Raw genomic sequence first — 19,907 nt, 5'->3', positions numbered from 1 at the left:
ACAATCTAGGTTGTACCTAATCTCATGTATCCCGAGTGTTGTATACTTGAAATTAGTTATGCTAACCTAAAATTTATGATTAGGTACAGTCTAGGTTGTACCTAACTTAAAATTTATTATTAGTTATGCTAACTTAAAATTAGTTATCTCGAGTATTGTATGATTAAGTACAGTCTAGATTGTACCTAACCTAAAATTTTATGCATGCATATAAAATTTCGAATTGATTATATGTATTCTTTTTATGTCATGAGAAATTCTCTCTTACGATTCTTCAGTTTTCACATAGATGTCGATGACCTTTCCTCCTTTTTTCCCTAAGTTGTTTAATTGCTGACTTTACAACAGTTAAATTTTTACTTAAGAAACTATGGGATTTTCAATATCCTATTTGCTAGCTTCTGGTAATGAATTTAAGCCCCTGAAAATTTGATTATTCCAGATTGCTCTTACCATTATGCTTTAATGCTAGGTCGTCGCATGTTAGTCTTCCCATTCTAAATCAAGTAGATTTCCTTCTGAAGATGTATTCTTGAGAACTCTTGAGATCTTATTCAACATGTTTTCCCGAGTTATTTCATAAACTGATCTCTGATAGGCAAATTCACTGGGCTTAAAATAATATGAAATCATATGCCTTTTCTGTTTTGCACAACATTGAATCCGATTTTTCTCTCCTCAATGCTCATGTTATTAAGGTTATTTTTAAGGTTAGAAACTTAACTGGATTTTTCCCCCTTTCTATTCCACTTGTAAGCTTTATGTTCATGGTGATCTCCTGTTTTATATCAGAATATCAGAGATTCTATGAGAATATTGGAATTATTTCGAACAAACACAAATTATTTTGGTTAGAAAATGAGGAGTTTTGTCCTAAAATTGGTATTTCAGTCACTGTTTTGCATTGGCACAACATCAGTGAGTTTTCCTTGGGTAAAATTTTGTGATACTATAATTAAATTCTCTTCGTTAGACAACTAATCATATGTCTGGTGACTCCCCCATGTTTTAGTTTGGACTTTGATGTATGAAACTAGATTGAAAATTTTATTTAATAATCTTTCACGAATAGCAGGTATAAGTGTATAACCTATGAATTTGGAATTTGCTCCATATTTTTGGTCCTCTTCTTTTACTTTCCATCTATGTTAGTACCATTATTGACACAATTTTATCTCATCCTCAGGAACTCGATTTCTTAAACGAGGCCAGGAACAGTGAGAACTGTTTGGATAATTTTCGGAAGTTGTCTCCTCATATTGCGAACTATGTGTATGCTCCAAAGGTATATTGGAACTTAAGTACCTCAAAGTTATTGACCATGGAGTTTATGGATGGTGCTCAAATAAATGATGTTAAGGCCATTCAGAAGCTTGGGGTTCAACCATCAGAAGTTGCAAAATTAGTAAGACCACACATTTCGTTTATTCAAGAAAATTAGATTTATTTATGAGCATTATTTATATTTTGTCTTCGTTCATTGAGTGCTCACGTGGTTTGTAAACTTTTATTTATTTACTTACAGTTGTATCTGAATAGCCAAAAGATGTTTTACCGGTTTAGGAATTCAAACCATTCATTGAGATGTTATTTTAAAATCTTTTTAAATTGCTTGTTTGACCCTATTATGAATCAAAGATATGAGTTTTACATCACTTGCTGATAAAATTACCTCAAAATTATTATACAGGTTAGTCATGCATTTGTTGAGATGATATATAAGCATGGATTTGTGCACTGTGACTCTCATACTGCAAACTTGCTTGTCTGTCCCTTATCCTTTAATAGAAGGAGCATCTTTGGTGAGCTCTTACTAAATGATCAATTTATTTGTTAAAAAACCTATAGATAACTTCTTGAGATATCAATTTGTAGCCTTGCCTGTTCTTTATGAGATAAAAAAAATGTTAATGTTGATTTGTGAATTCTTGTTCTGTCAGCACACAGGCAAGAGGAAGCCACAGTTGGTACTTTTGGACCATGGGCTGTATAAAGATCTTGACTTCAACATAAGATTTAACTATGCTGCCCTTTTAAAGGTATTTCCTTCTTAATTCATTGAAGTGTCGTCTCAATGTATTCTTGTTGCTATCATGTCTCTGTCTTCACTTTCCATCTGATGTTATTTCTCTCCCTTACTGTTAGGATTTAATATTTTCTGATGCTAAAGAATAAAGGGAAACAGTAAGAAATATGGTGCTGGGGAAGATCTTTATGCATTGTTTGTGGAATTCTTACTATGAAACCTTGGAATTGAGTTATTGACCCAGCAGTTGACCATTTAGTCATTCAAGAAACTGACAATGAACGTTCAGAATTACAGGTAGTTTCTCTTAAATGGTACATACCGCCCTCACAAATAATAATGATAATAAAAGGAATTCTTATATGCTCTTACAAAGTGTTATAACCCATCCTGAAACACTATTTTACTTATTTGGTGAAAATCATTATTCTTATAAGTTTGGAAAAACTCTCTTAAAATGAAGTAACTTATACTTATCACAAGCTTTGCTCTCCTCTCCTTGAGAAAGTTCTAATTATTGCAGTCACCTTAGTAGACTTCTCAACTGGCTATCTGACGGCGTTCGACCTTTCTTTCTTCTCAGATGTATGCTTCAGAGTATTTCCCCCAAATCTTAGAGCTCCTTGGGAAATTACCACGTGTAATTTTATAGTGGAGACTGTTACATCATTCTTTACACCTACCACTCTGGTGAGAGGAAAGAAGATTATTTCTTGTGCTCTTAGTTTGGAAAGGATAGCATCGAGGTTAGTTAGCATTTAGGGTTTATTTTGAGAACATCTAACTATTGTAAGTTACATCTTAAACTTGGAATGTGGTGGTACACTTGCCAATTCAGTTGAATAACTAATGCTAATTTTCTAAGAAAGGGAATAATAGAAGATTGTTTCTGTAACGCCCGGATCCTTAAACCTTATGATCCGACTGCTACGACATGCATACTTAGACTTTTCTATCATGAGATGAGTTTTGGTTGAAATTTCAAAGAACATATCTAAATTTTATTAATTAGATAGAAAAACTATATAGAAATTTATTTATCAAAACACCAAAGGATCCATAAAACATTAAGCGTGGTGGTAACAAAATGCATGTGCCTATAAATAGTGAGTTTGATGGTTGGCCATTTGAGTGACGTTCCAACTCTGCCCTCTACGCTGTGTTCTTACCTACAACGTCTGTAAAAAATATAGGATGAGTACATAATATAACCAGTAAGTAAGTTCTCAACGTAGGGTAGTGACCAAATGCACAATCAACAAGCAACATGTCATGAAAACATATGATTGGGACCGAAAACGTATAATAACATGTGGTGGTCGGTTATGCTTCCAACATAAATCTCTCAGCCTGATGAGAAATGAAGACCTAAGCGAAACTAACCCATCTGATGATTAGCGGGTCATGCAGTTAGTAGGGCCAGAGTCGCATCCAACATCAACCATTAGCATAAAACATTATGCTTCCAACATAAATCTTTCCGCCCTGATAGGAAGATGAGGACTTAAGCGGAAACTAACCCATCTGATGATTAGCGGGTCATGCAGTCAGTAGGGCTTAGGGTCGGCATCCAACATCAACCATTAGCATAAAACGTTATGCTTCCAACAATATATCTTTCCGCCCTGATAGGAAGATGAGGACTTAAGCGGAAACTAACCCATCTGATGATATAGCGGGTCATGCAGTCAGTAGAAGCCAGAATCGCATCCAACATCAACCATTAGCATAACCATAAGATTAGACTGGAAGCAATAACTTACACCTAATAAAAACTTGGTTTTAAACGTAATCGTGAACAAACATAATGCATGGGGTCCCTTGTAGAGAAACGTGTTCTAAACATGTAATGCAATATAACATTAACATAACCATGCAATATTAATAAAGGTACACTACCATAGAACATTTAAAAAAGGGTGAGATAAAACTACTTACCTTGACTGTGATCTAATTATTCCTTATTAATTCTTTATGATTTTATCAAGCAAAAGTTTCCCTTTTTAAAATCAAAAGAAGAAATATTTGGGCAGCACTTTACCCGAGCCTTTTCTCTTCTTCACAGAACTTCCTCACTCACACTTACTTTTTCACACGATACTATATTACTGAGATTTGTTTGAGAATGGGTTAAATCTTCGGCAAAGGGTCCTATTTATAGTAGTTTTCAAGCTCTTCTCAGTGTGACAAATCATCGTACAGGTGGCTTCTTTAAAATCACTTATGGTTTATGGATTCCTCTCAAATAAGAAACCTAATTTTGGCTAATGTTTGCCCTTACGTCATCATTCTTTGTTTGTATTCAATTTTAGGGTTTTTCCATGTATAATCTATAAGATCGTGGCCAAATTCAACGCATAATTCGCGCTTCTGTTCAAATCTCGCTCACTCTGCTCTTAAAATCTCGCTCTCCTCCGTTTTCTCGCTAGGAATTTACTCTGGAGCTTTCTTGCTGAAAATCCCGCTCTCTCCACTCTCGCTCTCAAATTTTCTCTTCCGTCTCGCTCTCTCCAGCTTTCTCGCTCTTTGCTCTCGCTCTCGCTCCGCTCCGCTCCCGCTCGCTCTCTTGCTCGCTCCGCTCTTCCTACTTGTCTCGCTAAGAATAGCTCTCTTTACTCTCGCTCTCTCCAACTTCTTTGCTACAATTCTCGCTCTCTCCAAGTTTCCTTCAATCTCGCTCTCTCCAGGGATCTCGCTCTTTCTACTCTCGCCAGCCTCAATCTCGCTAGCATCGCTCACTGGGTTTCTCGCTCTCCAATTCTTCCTTCGATCGCGCAGCTCTTTCTCAGAATCTCGTTTTCTCCAGTTTTCTCGCTGGTGTGGCTCTCGCTCTCTCTCATTTTCTCGCTCCCGCTCGCTCCCTTATTCATTATCTTTTGGATAATGAATAAATTTCCAATTTCCAATTTATTTATTTATTATTATTTTTTTCTAAATTTCCACCCCTTTAAATAAAATTTCGTCCTACTTATTATTTGATATTTAATTTCCTGTATACGTACAGATATGGGTCGTTACATGTTCCTTGATCTAATGAAAGTACTCTTGATTCCTGTAAAAAGAATAATTGCTTGTAAACAAGTGTATGGATGTTTTCTCATTCCTTACATTTTCATATCATGACATATTTAAGTGCATTTGTACATAAACATATGTGTTTATTGCTGTTAAACCATTTTCTATTATTTCAAACCTCAAGAAGATCAAAAGATGGCTACACGGTTGACGAATACAATGTCCAACTCATTGAAAGGGAGGCCTGTTTAGGTACCATAAATATAAAGTTTACGTGATAAATAGTTTCTATTTTTGGGAATTTCCTTATCATATGCTTTAATTTTTCTTTTGGCAGGGTCGTATATTTCAAGGCAAAGAGCCACCCCAATTTATTACCCTCTTTCAACCTTTTGTGGGATGCTCAAGGTGGTAGTCTTATAAAGCTTCTTTCTTAACTCATCTCTTTTGATTAGAATCACGTTGTAGTTTATTTTACAAGGTTCTGATGTGGAATTGAGAGGGTCCTTGAGAGACACAGATAACCGTCATTTTCTTAATGAATTTTGGTGTAGGGTGGCTTAAGCTCTAGTTACAAGAAATTCATAGCAGATAAAGCTTTGGCTAACGAAATTTACACAGAATTCTCTTGCCCTTGTAAAATCATAATCTTTTTATTATTTGTAATTTGTGTTTTCAAGGCCTGAATTATTGTACGCCTTTTAAATTATAATTCTATAGCAGAATTTATGGATTAAATGTAATAGATTTACAATCCATATATGAATAATATGTCATAGCCATAGCATTCGATGATGATGTGTCATGTTATACTTTTTTATCCAAAAAATGGATTTAGCAAGGAAACTTTAAAAAACGGACAATAATTGATAAAACGGATAGATTCGGGCTTCAATGTCGGTTAAGAATAAAAAAAAAGGCTTTAATGTCAGTTGTAACCGATATTAAAGACCTTTAATGTCGGTTGCAACCGACAGGCTTTAATCACTTAAGACCTTTAATGTCGGTTGCAACCGACATTAAGGTCTTCAATGTCGGTTGCAATCGACATTGAAGGCTGTGTTATTGGTGTTATTGAAGCCCTTCAATGTCGGTTTAAAACCGACATTAAAGGACTTTAATAACACTATCTTTAATGTCAGTTGCCAACCGACATTAAAGCCCGATTTTTTTCTAATGATTTCTTGTTAGTTATTGTTATGTTATTTCTTGTAGTGGGGCTTGAAAATCTCATTTAAGAAAGATATCCACGCCTCAACCTAATTGTTTACATATTTGTTTCACAACATCTACTTTATTTTTTTCTATTATTTGTAATCCCCCAACGGATATTATCAATGTTAATATAAATTCATTTTATGTTTTCTTTATTGATTGGGTTCAACAATTAAATCACAACATTTTGCAAGAAGGAAAATCAAAGTAGATGTTTTGCTTTGGAAGTTGCAAAAGACAAGTCATGAGATTCTTTCTCAGTCAAGAAAATTAAAAAAAAAAAAAAAGGAAAAAGAAAAAAAGAAAAAAAGAAAAAAGAAAGAAGAAGAAAAAAAGACTTTGGGTAGCTGTCTAAAAGGGCCCCTCTCTTCTGTTTAAACACATTACATAGTTTATTGGTGTGCAATCTTTCTTTTTGAGAAAGGCAAAGAAAAGTTTTTGTGTGGCTTCCAAAGTCCTTTGGCTTTTAACTTTAATTTAAGCACACAGTTTCTGATCTCTAAAAGAATAATATTGGCCCTCTAGGGTCTATATGTGATACCCTAACCCAATCTATTGATTGCAAATGCTTCCATTTTGAAACAGTAAGAGAAGTGCTTATCAGATAGTGACTTTAGCAAAGATCAACAATGTAAAAATAAATAGTCTAAATTACAAATTTAATCGTTCAGCTTTCCAATCTATATAAAAAAAGGTCCACAAACTTTAAAACATTCTACTAAGTTTCTGAACCTTCAATTTTATGATTAATAAATTTTTAGTATATTCAAAACTTTTAGAAATTAATTGATATATATCATAAAATTGAATCGTGTCTCTAACAAGATTCTAAACTTTCAATTTAATGTCTATTGAGATCTATGGATGTTAAAAAATTGATCAAAAAAGGTTAAAAACCTATTATACACAAACTTGAATGTTTAAGATTCTATTAGCTGTTTTTAAAATTTTAAAATCAAATAGATAGATTAAACTAGCAATTTAATTAACCTTATAATTATATATATTCAAATATTTGTGAGTGAAGAGAGGGTTTTTTTTCTTTTTTTTTTTTTGGAGAACTTAAATTATTATATAAACAAGACTGCAAAAACAGATTAATCTCTTTATATATACTCCAAAGCCTTTCTTTTTCCATTCATAATTACACTTAGAAAACCATCTATCCATTTATCATAAACCTTCTCCCCCCTTTTGTTGTGGTGTTATGATTACTAAATGAATGGACGAGAAAGAACCCATTTTTGTGGATTTGTTTGATGAATTCATTGATGGTTATGCCAAAATGAGTATAGTTGACCGTAAGTTAAATCAAAGATAAAAGATTATTTACATATTTGAAAACGATAATTAAAGTTGTGATTTTAGGAAAAAGAAAGTTAGGTACAATCATAGTGTAAAATTTCAATCAAAATCTCGAGATTTTGAGATTTGGATAGGCTCGAAATTTCATTATGGGAGAAATTTCGATTTTTCCCCATTCTCTTGAAATTTTGAAATTTTCATCGAAATTAAATTTTTTTTATAGCAATTTGCTATGCTAGCTAGTGGAAGTTTTCTTCCTTTTTACCATAAATAATTTAATTTTCAAGAAACCACATATTTTCATTCAAATGTTTTCTATTGAATTTTCACATCATTTCAACTCAAACTTGAATTGATGTGAGTTCTTTAATATTCCGTTCATTTTATCTCAAGCTCTATATAGACTTTTCTTTTTCTTCTTTCTCTTCCATTATGTTGTGTTATGTTTAATATTATGCTTTATACATCCCTCTTATGTTTAATGTTATGATTTTTCTATCCTCATTATGTTATGCTATGTTAGTTTAATGCTATAAATTTTCATTTTTGTATCAACTTCATTTTATAATAAACAATTTACAATTGTTTTATATGCTAATATTTCATGTTCTTTAATTTTGTTATTAATTTTCAATATTTGATATTATTTTGTAATTATTTTTCCATTTCTTTTTTAGTCTTATGCCCTCGTATCGATATCTACACAAATAATGTTGTCTTATTTTATAGAAATTATGATTAAAAATGGTCAATTATTGTCTAATTAAGTCAAAATCAAAGTTTCATTAACCAATAACAATTTCCTCTAATTTCTATAAATTTCCATAAAGTTTTTGAAATTTTCATTGATGTCAATTTTCCATTGATGTTTCTATAAAATCGGGACATCGATATTTTGAACTTTGGGTAGAATTCATTTTCATGCAACCATATTAGTTTTTGGTTTCGAACTTTTAAAAATGATTTTCCATTACTATGTTTGATTTCAAAATTGATTTTAGAATTATTAAATTACTAATGAGAGGATAATTCCTATTTGAAAAATTGTATCAACTAAAAAGGATAAAAAAAAAAGATTAATTATTCTTAAATACAAGGGCAAATTCAATATTTTAATTAATGTATAAAATGAGAGAACTTTTTTTTAGTGATTTCATTCTATCACCTCTCTAAGAATCACTTGTCAACTAATTATTGAAAAAATAATTATCAATATGATCCAAGATTTTCCTAAAATAAATTTCTAACATTTTCAAAAACAACACTATTTTGAAACAAAAGTGATTTTGACTATACTATATAAAATCACTCCTAGACATATCTTTACATTTCCTTTAAATAATTTTGATCATGCCAACATCACTCCGAAATATAACCTGAACTTCATCTTTTATGTCTCTTTCTAGACAATAAAGTACTTTAATTAACACATTAGACATTAGTTCAAGTGATTTTATTGGGTTTCCTCCACTTTTGTTGTGGGAAATAATTAAACTACTTGTCCTCATCTCCATATTCAAAAACTTCTTAGTCTATAAAACATGCCATAGAAAATTCAAAGTATTGAACATGCATATCCTCTCAAATTATCTACTTTATGATCCTAATGGAAATATCAAGGAGCTGGCCAACTTACCTAGAATTGATACAATATGTTATTCTCTCTCATAATTCTTTGATTTTTTTTTTATATACTTTTGGAGTCACCAAAAAAGGAATCCTCAATTTAGTCCAAGCAAGAAAGTTAGTGTTGAAGAAATGTCTCTTCTTGTTGGCTTGCCCTTTGATCAAATTATATATGTCAATAAGATGACTAGACAAAGCATGAAGGATGGTTATGCAAGTACTTCATGAATAGGCTACCAATCAAACTTCCAAATAGCTTCTTTGACTTTAATTTATCATTTTTCTTTGAAATTTTTCATACAGTAACTTTATAATTGCAACCACAACTTGGGCTAGCTAGCCTAGTGTCATGTGTGTGTATTTAGTTGTATGGTATTTAGCATCTTATCTTTGATTTATAGGTACCTTAACCTAGGTCTCTTTTGCTTTGATTAACCCAGATAACATATAAGTGAAATATGTTTTATTATTCTATATATGTTTTTTTTTTTTTTTTTTAAAAAAAAAGTGGGTTTTGTGAGAAAACCCTACAAAAAAGATAAAATCAATTCAAACTTTTGACTTACCCATATACTCATAAAAATACTTGTGTGAAAAATGATAGGAGTGGTTGAAATTTATCAATTGATTTATAAGTTTTAATGTAAAGTTTGAAGGTTCTCTTTAAATTGAGAGTGATGAAAGCTAGATGAAATTCTCATCTACCTATCAAATAAAAATTTTCACTTAATTCATCTTGAAAAAAGTGACTAATTACTTTGAACTATTAGTAACTTTTAACATTTGAATGAAGAAAATTAGATGAATAAGGGAAAAAGGAGAGAATGCCATACAAACAAAAGAAGTAAATTGTAAATTCTCATTAGAAAGAGAAGAGTGAGTTTTCCTTAAATATGCAAAGATTTGTTTATCCTAAAATTTTATTCAAAGTGCTCAAATTGTTTTGACTAAAAGCTAAGAGAAAAGGGGCAAAACAAACAATCGTTAATATATTTTACTATTTGGATATATGTATTGGAAGTTGCCAATGATCTTATCCTTCGCATGTATAAGTATTTTTTTTTTCAAAGATATTGTAATTAAAGTGTGGGTGGGGGAATCGAACCTCTGATCTCGAGACCGATAGTACAAACACTATGTCAGTTGAGCTACGCTCATGTTAGCATATATTAACATTTACCTTCATTCCAATTCAAACTTCAGATTCTGTTTGAAAAAATCTGTAGTATTTTCTCTCAAACAACTAAAACATTTGTTTTAAGAAAATCAATGAATTTATTTATTTATTTATTTTTAAATTTAACCATAACAAGTACGAGAAATGAACTTCCATCTTCAAGGGAGGAAAGTGCGATCAATTACTATAGTGATAATATGAGTTATATTCTCGTTAACAACTGGAGATTGTTTTAAATAACAAAGTTGCTGAAAATATTTTCAATGATAGTCACTGATAGACATCTAACCATTAAAATTAATTTAAATTTTAACTTCATAATTTCAATGATAGTCACTGATAGACATCTAACCATTAAAATTAATTTAAATTTTCACTTCATAATTATTTTTAACAAAATAATAGTCATTAATAATGCATACAGACTCAAGTGAGCATCTAGTGAAAAATCAATGCAAAAAATGTAAAATCTTGAAAGCACGAGACCAAATTAAAATTATTACTACTGTATCATTGGAAAATTTTATTATAAGCAGAACTTGAGCAACATGTTTCTATAATATGTTTTGTGTTGTATAGATTTTGATTGGGAATTTGTTTCCTTATATGTGTAATGTAGGTTTTCTAGTTTGTTTTCCCATCCTTATCAATGTCAATATCTATCAGTGATATTTTCCTATATTTGTAAATATTTTATTTCATTTTTTTATTTTTAAAAAAACCCTACAACTTAACTTGTTTGATGTGCTAGTATTTATTGGTTCAATACACAACAAAGAGATTCTAACCTAAACATTTGATCTTTTAGTTGAAAATATATTCTTCATCCTATCGATGAAGTCAGTAGGGGGATGTTTGGACCCCTAATTTCAAGTGGGTGGAATAGACTATTGTAGTCCACTCTGTATTTGTGCCTCAAATTATAATAATTAGTGTTTCAAACAATTATAAATTAGAATTAACTATGCTAATATTATTATTTCAAATCTATGTTTGTCACAGTGTTTACTATTTTCTATCAAAACTAAAATAGTCTGTACCTCAAACACAAATTATTATAATCATGACTAAACTATAATATGTACCCTAAACACAGACCATTATAATCTATCGACTATAATAACCATTGACTAAAATAACCAATAAAGTGCCCCAAAGACTCCGTTGATATTTTTAGTTCAATTTTTTTAATCTTCCAAAAAAAAAAAAAGTAGCCTAGTGAATAAAAAAAATTGATGTAATAGAAGAGGACAATCCCCAAAAGAAGTTAGCCAAAATTTTGGGGTAAATGGTGAGGTCAAATGAGAAATGAAACCTTATTATTAGGAGGTTGAAATAGTACCTTTCCTTTTTGTTTCAAATGTGTTAAGTCTCCACTATCAAGGGTTCTTGTGGCCCTAGCATCTTGATCCACAAATCACATGAGTGGAGGCATAGGGGCCATAAATACCATCTATACCCTTTAATTATCTCTCTCCTTTTCATGTGTCTAAACATTATAGACTTTTAAGAAAAATATATACTTTCTTGTCACAAACTATGTTTCTTTAATCTTTTGAAGGATTCAATTTTATTTTAAGTTATACAAAACTCTCAATCAAATCCTTATTTAGAGATATCAAATAGAAACTAGCTAAAAGGAACAGTCTGAGTTGTTTAAGGTTTTGTATTATTACACATATTTTTTTTTTATTAAGACTTAAAAACATTATGATATTTGAATATATGCTTACCACCAAAAGAGTGTCACATTGTTAACATATAGCACATATTAATTTTCAAAATGTTGATCTATTATTCTCTTCTATCAATCATTGCAATGCGTTTCATTTGATGGATCTATATTTTTATAGTAGCATTATTGGACAATTTTCTTTTTCTAATAATATCGAATTTATGAGATAAATTTTCAAATTATAAAGAATTGAGAAGGAATTGTCAATTGTACACTACTACAAAATGGACATTATTTGACAATTGTAGATTTTAATTGCTTGACGTTTCTTTGAAAAAAGTATCAAGTAATGTGATTTTGGACAAGAAAATATCAAGTAAAAGGGTTAAAAAAACGGAGGTGATGGAATAAAATAAATCTAGAGAAAAAGGATTGAGCTAGGAAAGACTCCCATTTATAATGTTGAGTAGCTAGCCAACTAATTGACATTTTTGGGTTCTTTCTCAAATTTAATATTTTCCATTTCTTTTTTCTTAACCATCATATGACCAAACTTTGATCAACTTTATATCCTGATTTCTCATTGTAGACTTGGTAAGATTTTTCAAATATATCCTCATGGTATCATTTCTAGAATATCTATTAATAGTTTGTCGAAATGTCTTGAATCTGTTTGTTAGCGCTTCGAACAACTATTTATAATGACTTGGTAGAATTCGTATTCAGCATATTTATTTATTTGTAGTTATTCATGATTATGACTCTAGGGTTTAGAATAGTGTGCAAACTCTCTAACCCTAGAGGCACCGTTTGATGTAATTTTCTGAAAACATTCTCTCTAATAATATTGTTCTTCCTCTGCCCGTGGATGTAGCTAACACATGGTTAGTGAACCATGTATATCTGTATGTCGATCTTCTCTATCTCTACGTTCCTTTTTGTGTTCTTTAATTGTTGATTTCGTAACATAGTTTCTTGGTGAAGTTTTCTTATATTATATCCTTGTTGACCTATGTAATTTTTGTAGGGTTTAGGTTATGTGAATGCACCAAGTATTTTGTAATGTTATAGAATGGTGAATATAATGCATGTTTCGAATTTCACTCGAGTCATTTTTCTTTACTCAATTGTATGATTAATCTTGTTAATTTTAAAACTAATAACTTGAATTAGCATCCTAGTTGAGCTCAAGTGTTGAGAAAGCTCGAGCAACAGATAGATCTCATAAGAAAATATAGGACTTAAACCCCAATAATAGGGCAACACACGATCTTAGTCATAAGGGGCACTATAGGACCAAAGGATTGTGTGTTTGAATTCTCCGAATTCTAATTGACCACTGAAAGGTACTTGAAAAAGGTTGAGTAGAAGTTGAATCACTTCATGAAATTTTGTGAAATGTTACTTTCTGAAACCAATTTCTAACAAACGCTAAATCTGCAAATATTGTCTTGAGATGATGTAATTTGCAAATAGTTTTAGTTCTAAAACTAATGGAATACTTTCAATTGTGTTACTTTACGATAGTGCACACACTTGACCTTATCTTTCTTAACAGCTTATAAAACTGACTTTGCTCAAAACCCTCGAGGGAAAATTACTGAGTCCAAATGGAACCTACATCAAACCAATTATGATACTGTAACGACTCGGGCTCAAGATTTATAATCTGATTCCTTGGGAGTCATCCAATATAGAATTGTTCCTAACTAACCACATTTAACTTTGGAGTTCTTATGATTGAGCAACCGAAAAGGAAGGTGTTCCTTAGTTGGTATAGGTAACTTTCAATTCTTTGAAGTCCTTAACCATACTTTTATATCTCCAAGATCTCTCCTTCAGCTGATTTATGTTCATTCATGTCCATTTCCTAAACTCGAAATATTACAAATACTTTAATATTTAAACTGTTAATTATTGAATTTTTGTTTCTATAAAAAAATTTGATAAAACAAACACATTAAACTCTACATTAATTATCCTGGGATATCCAATTACATAGAAATATTACCTATCGCATATATTTTTAAAACTTAAATATTTAATATTCATATCCATGAAATAATATTTGTTATCCAAACCAACGGTTAATTAAATTATTATTTAACTTGTACAATGTGGAATTTTTTTAGATAAAGGAAAAATTATCTTTTTAATCATTAAACTTTTAATAATGTGTGTATAGTCTCTAAGATTTCAAAATATTCTAATTTAAAAGGCCAGTGAGTTTTTGACCTGACATTTTAAATTGAAAACAATAAATAAAAGAATTATCTTTTTCTCCCTCTCCTCCCTCTCCTCCCTCTCCTCCCTCCACCCTCATCACTCTCCTTCTTTAATTATTATTTTTAACTTAAAATTATTTCATGTTATAAGTTTATAACATTTAAAATTTAAAAAATAAATTACTTAGGAGGGGTTTTAAACATAATCTAAATAACGACTCGAAGACCAAAAAGGTATATTTTAAAACTATGGAGACCAAATACGCTTATTGCTAAAAATTTGAAGAATAATTAAAAAAAAATCATTTTAGTACCACCGTTGCAAGAAAATCACCCTTTAGTAACATATGAAACGTGTTGTTAAAGGTCAAAGAACACCACTAAAAGTATTAGAAATGTTGAGACACATGTCACTAAGAATACTACTGCTAAAGATTTTAGTGGCTTTTAACTACGTGCCACTAAAAGACTACTTTTACTTTCACGTTCGGGTTACTGAATGTGTACTTTTAGGAACACATTATTTGTCACTATTTGTCTTATACAGTGACGTTGAAAATTTGTCTCTAAAAATTAAGTTTAAAAATATATAAAACTGTTGTTAAATGCGGATATTTGATCATTACAAGTATCTTTTGCAACATATTTAAGCGTTAGTAAAATTAATATTTTATGCCACTATAATTTGAAGCTGCTTTTTCTAAAACCGGTTGATTGAAGTTATAAAAACATCGATAAAAGTATTTTATTAATTAAAAAATAATATCCTATTTAATATATAAACCTGCTATAAAATTTAAAATATAATAATCTTTTGAATAAATTAAAAATCAACTAGTCAATTTACATTTAAACCAACACTATCATTTAAACAAATGAAAATACACATTTCCAACACTATCCTTGAAACAAAATGAAATAATACCAACTTGGCCACAAGTTTACATGTCAAGTTATATCAACAAACTTGGATAATTTTCTAATGAATAAGTTTGAGTAATATCAACCCGAGTTATAATTAACAAGTTACATCAATAAAAGAAGAACAAAATTAGTACCAACACTAGCTATCACAAGTTTGTATAACAAAAATTCCAACATGAGGCTTTTGAACCAGGCAACGTCATTTTGAAACATAAGTACAAAATATCAACTCAAACTCTTTCCATTTCCATCCAAATTCAACTTTAAAATCTTGCTGAATACCATCAAATCTGACAAATAAAAAAGTGAAATATGTAAGCATGTAAGAATAAAGAATTGAACAAAATCTATCAAATTAACTCAAACATAGTAAAACAAAACTTATTAACAAAGAGGGGAAGTGAGAAAGTGGGAAGTGCTAAGAAGAAAAGAAAAAATGCATGTAAAGTTTATATAGGGGATGTTGGCACGCAGGGTTGAGTTGAGTTGAGCTAGTAATTATTATAGGAGGAGAATAATTGGGAGATTTGATGTGAATAACAAGGTGAGAAATGTGAGTTAGCGCAAACAACGAAATGATAAACCTCTTTAATAATTGGTGAATCAAACGGTGAGTGGGTTTTTTTTACCCACCTAACCCAACCCAACTTGGGGGCCTGATTTTTAGTTTTTAGATTATAGAAGGGAGAGAGTAGTGTGTTCTTGGACTTTTTCGAAAAAGAGAGACTAGAGAGAGTCTGTTTGAAAAAAAATTAAGGGACTTAAGCGAGAGAGGGGAGAGGGAAAGCAAGAGTGTGAAAATGAGAAAATGGGAGGGGGAGGCAAGATAGAAAGCTAAAAAAAATAGATTAATGAAAGATCAAAGAGAGAGAAAGGATAAATGGTGTAAAGTGAAGAAGAAATATCGTGTGAGTCCAATGTAATTTGCAATCATAATAAGAATACCACCTAAATTTGATTACACCGATTGGGTGTAATAAAAAATGGGGCCTACTTTTAGTTTTCATTACAAATTTGGGTAAAAATTCTAAGGGGAATTGGAGGGTATGTCAGATTTTAGGGTTTGGTTTTGAAAAATGACAAAATCGGTAAAGAATAAGATTTATGGCAAGTCACATGTTATATACTTGGCCACAAATTTTCAAATCATTATTTTATCTTTGTCTAGTTCGTAACTTTTGTTATTGATGAAACTACAAATACATGGTTGATGGAACGAACGCATGCGCAGTGGAAGAAATAATGGATCCAAAGTACTCTAATTAGGTTAGTTTCAAATAATAAGCATGCTATTAAAACAAGTAAAATGGGAAGAAGAAATACAACCTTTGTAGTCTCTAATCTTCTCCAAATCAGCTTCAATCTCCTCATGAACGGTTCGTAGACCACAACAAAAGTCTTCTCGACTATTCTCCAGCCCTTAGAACGGGATGGTGGGATTCGATGAGTGACTAATTTGGAGAGGAAAAATGCTAAGTATTTGAGAGAAAATATTTATGAGATTATCCCATAATCTCATAATTTTCCACTCGGCCAAGAGGTTTAAAATTCACTAAACTCTTCCTTTTAAAGACCATTACATGCAAAATATGCAACTTTGACTTTGATGAGAATTTGACACTAAGAAAATCACTAACTCAAATGGGATTAGTGGGATAGGTGTCTTCAAATGAAGACAATACTTAGCAATGTAAAAGTTGACATTTCCCACTCACAATTGTTGGATCTTTCCACTAACTTGGTCAATGGTCAAAGTTTGACTCTCAAAGTCCAAAGTCAACAAATTTGACTTTTTGACTTTCAAAGTCAAAAGTCAACAATTTGAATTTTATTGCATTTTTTACCTAGTCAACAATTTTGACTTTTAATACAATTTTGACCAGTTCCATTTAATTTCAAAATTAATTCTAATAATAAATATTTAAATTAAATTAATATTAAATTAATTAGATAATTTAATTAATTTAATTTAATATTAAATCTAACACTAATCTCAATCAATATGAATCCCTATTCATAATCTTGATATTTAAATTAAATATCTCTCATTTTCTCTCTTTTTATGTTTAATTCACAACTAAACATTAGGTTAAATATATCGTATATATTTAACGTTGTGCTTCAAAAATCAAATTTGAACACTTCAAATTCGTTCGTCACACTGTTCTAAGATTTAGTCCGATATGAGCTAGTAGGGAGTTCTCATGAACCTATAGATCATGGGCTCCAACGATCCGCGATTAACCAGCTAAACTCTTTAATCTAATTAACTACCATTCATTAACTACTGGATCACTCTATTAAAGCCAGTAGTTATACTCCCCTCACTGTAGATATATTATGTCCACTCGATATAATCATGATTAGTAAGTGAACCATTCACAGATTATTCGTAATAACGGTTGGGTCAATAGTTGTTTTATCCCCGAGATTACATCTTGCTCCTTAAATCCCACTGATCCTCTAATGAACACTTGGTTTGTGATCCAATCACTAAACCGAGTCCCTCTCGGGCAAGTAAGAGGGTGGCACCCCTTGTTCAAGACATGGAGTCAATACTTAAGAGAACAACACTCTCTACTATCCCTAAAAACGGTTAGGAGTGAGTTCCGTCTTGCACCCTATGTCTCCAGCTATCTATCCAATCTTACTCCTGAATAAAAGGCTTATTGAGTCGGCGCTATTGAGCCAACTCTCACCCATGTAAATCTAAGGATAATCTCGACTAAATAGAAGTTCATAGTTATCTTAGGATTAAGGTCAAGTTATCTAGCTCATCACTTTGAAATAGTCAGTCTTAAAAAGTAAACAACATAATAAAGTAAGAGTGATTTATTTTTTGTCCGATCTTATGAAAACTCATTGCATAGGATGTCTCTGCTCCCCATGTCAATACATGAACGAATCAAGATCACTTCATGTCACACCCCGCCCTAGATTACCCTCTTAACCTGGATGGAGTGGTAACTGCGGCAGTTACCAACCCTCTTGTTGGCACTTACTGCCTATCTAACCTGTTAAATTTGCTTAAATCCTGAATACGTACATTTCATCAATATACTGAACTAATTAACTCATAACTTAACACATTTACATTACAGGGTTTCATAGCACTGTTTTACATGAATATTACAACTTAGTGAGCCCCATCTAGAATACTAGTCCCTATATGAAAAACACACGTGTATTAACTAATATAGGTCTTCAATTAAGATTCCTTCAATCTGACTCTTTGAGTGGCAGAGTAGTAGTAGAGAAGTCTTTTGGGAACTGATCGCTACCTGACAGGAAAACATTTGAAAACATGAGCTAACAGCCCAGTGAGTGACTAACATTTAAAGAATAACGTTCATACATAAATTTGATATTAAAACTGAAAGCTTTAACTAAAAACATAAACTTGGCAACTATTATTCATGTCATCATCAACATCTTATGGCACTATTTCACACTTTGATGGACTATGCCTTAGTCTATTAGTCTAGAGTGGCCACTTTTGCTCACTCTTTATCATTCTTTACCGCATTACTACTTAACTAGGAATGAACCCTTTTTGTTCTCTTCCTAAAAACCTAATTTGCAACCTTAATTGAGAGAGAACCTTTACTCAATTCTTCAACGTCAGTCCATAGTTAGTATGGAGTGATCTCTACACTACCAATAACAACTTTCCTTACATTCGTGCTGTCTCTTATACACATCTAGATGTACCAACAAAACAACATTACTAGTAAGATGATCATCATGAGAGAGATCGTCCTCATGAGCGAGATCATCCTCATAAGCGAGATCATTCTCCTGAACAAGATTTACCACTTCTAGCGGGATTTGTGACTTCTAGCGAGATTTGTAACTTTCCAGTGAGATTTGCGACTTCCCAGCGAGATTTGTCACTTCCAGCGACATTCAGCGCAAAACCAGCGAGATTTTCATCCTTAGCGAGATCCACCTCTTCCTTAACTCACCCTCGCTCTCTCTCATTTTCTTATCTCACTTTCGCTCTCGCTCACAATGGTGAGCTGCTTCCTTAATCTTTCCAAGTAGCTGTCTGCTTACGCACCGATTTCCTGTTTCAAATGCAAAATTTCATAATTCAAAATCCAAAATTCTTTTTAAGAAACTTCCTTCTAAAAACTTGTTTAGAATTGAGTTAACTTTCTTACCTTAAAATCTTAGCCCCAAAATCCTTGTAATTTGGTTTGAAGCTTCCAATATTCACTCCGGGCTTTGATTAATCTGAGAATCTGCCCCTTGTGCAAATTCTTCACTTTTTATTCTTCTCTGTGTCAAATCTTTTCTTTGCAAAATAACTTCAAAAACTAGATTCTCCAAGCTTTCAAATAGCATCGATCTCACTTAATTTACTCAAGTCATTTTCCAAAACCAAGCTTCTGAAATTCCACTCCCTTTTATACTTCCTGCCGCCTCCCCTATTCAATGGTCAAACCGCCACCTCATCCAGCACTTAGTGCTTCCGGTCAATTCCAATCTGTGAGTTTCTTAAATTAATTTGTTTTCCCTTCTCTTCCTTCATAACCCTCATTAGGCCTTCGCCTCATAACATAAATTTAGTATGCATCGAGTTTCAACGCCTTGTTTACATCGCATACTCCATCGTCTAATGCTCAGCGCCTATCGTCTACCACCTAGCGTCTATCGTCTAGCACCCAACATCTATCGTCTAGCGCTTGTCATGCAGCTCATCGTCTAGCGTTGATA

General features: G+C 31.7%; 1 protein-coding gene across 1 annotated transcript in view; it reads left to right on the top strand.

The window, feature by feature from the left end:
• The first annotated feature begins 623 nt into the window (after positions 1 to 623).
• Positions 624 to 19,907, top strand: part of LOC120073631 (putative ABC1 protein At2g40090) — a 35,385-nt gene continuing 16,101 nt past the window's right edge. Inside the window, exons 1-4 of the mRNA XM_039026438.1 lie at positions 624 to 710; positions 1,187 to 1,405; positions 1,691 to 1,765; positions 1,941 to 2,039. Coding sequence (XP_038882366.1) covers positions 624 to 710; positions 1,187 to 1,405; positions 1,691 to 1,765; positions 1,941 to 2,039 — 480 coding nt within the window. The remainder of the gene's footprint in view (positions 711 to 1,186; positions 1,406 to 1,690; positions 1,766 to 1,940; positions 2,040 to 19,907) is intronic.

The sequence above is a fragment of the Benincasa hispida genome, chromosome 3 (assembly GCF_009727055.1).
Source record: "Benincasa hispida cultivar B227 chromosome 3, ASM972705v1, whole genome shotgun sequence".
NCBI classification, from domain to species: domain Eukaryota; kingdom Viridiplantae; phylum Streptophyta; class Magnoliopsida; order Cucurbitales; family Cucurbitaceae; genus Benincasa; species Benincasa hispida.
Note: the sequence above shows the minus strand (reverse complement) of the source record. Positions and strands in the feature narration are given on the sequence as shown.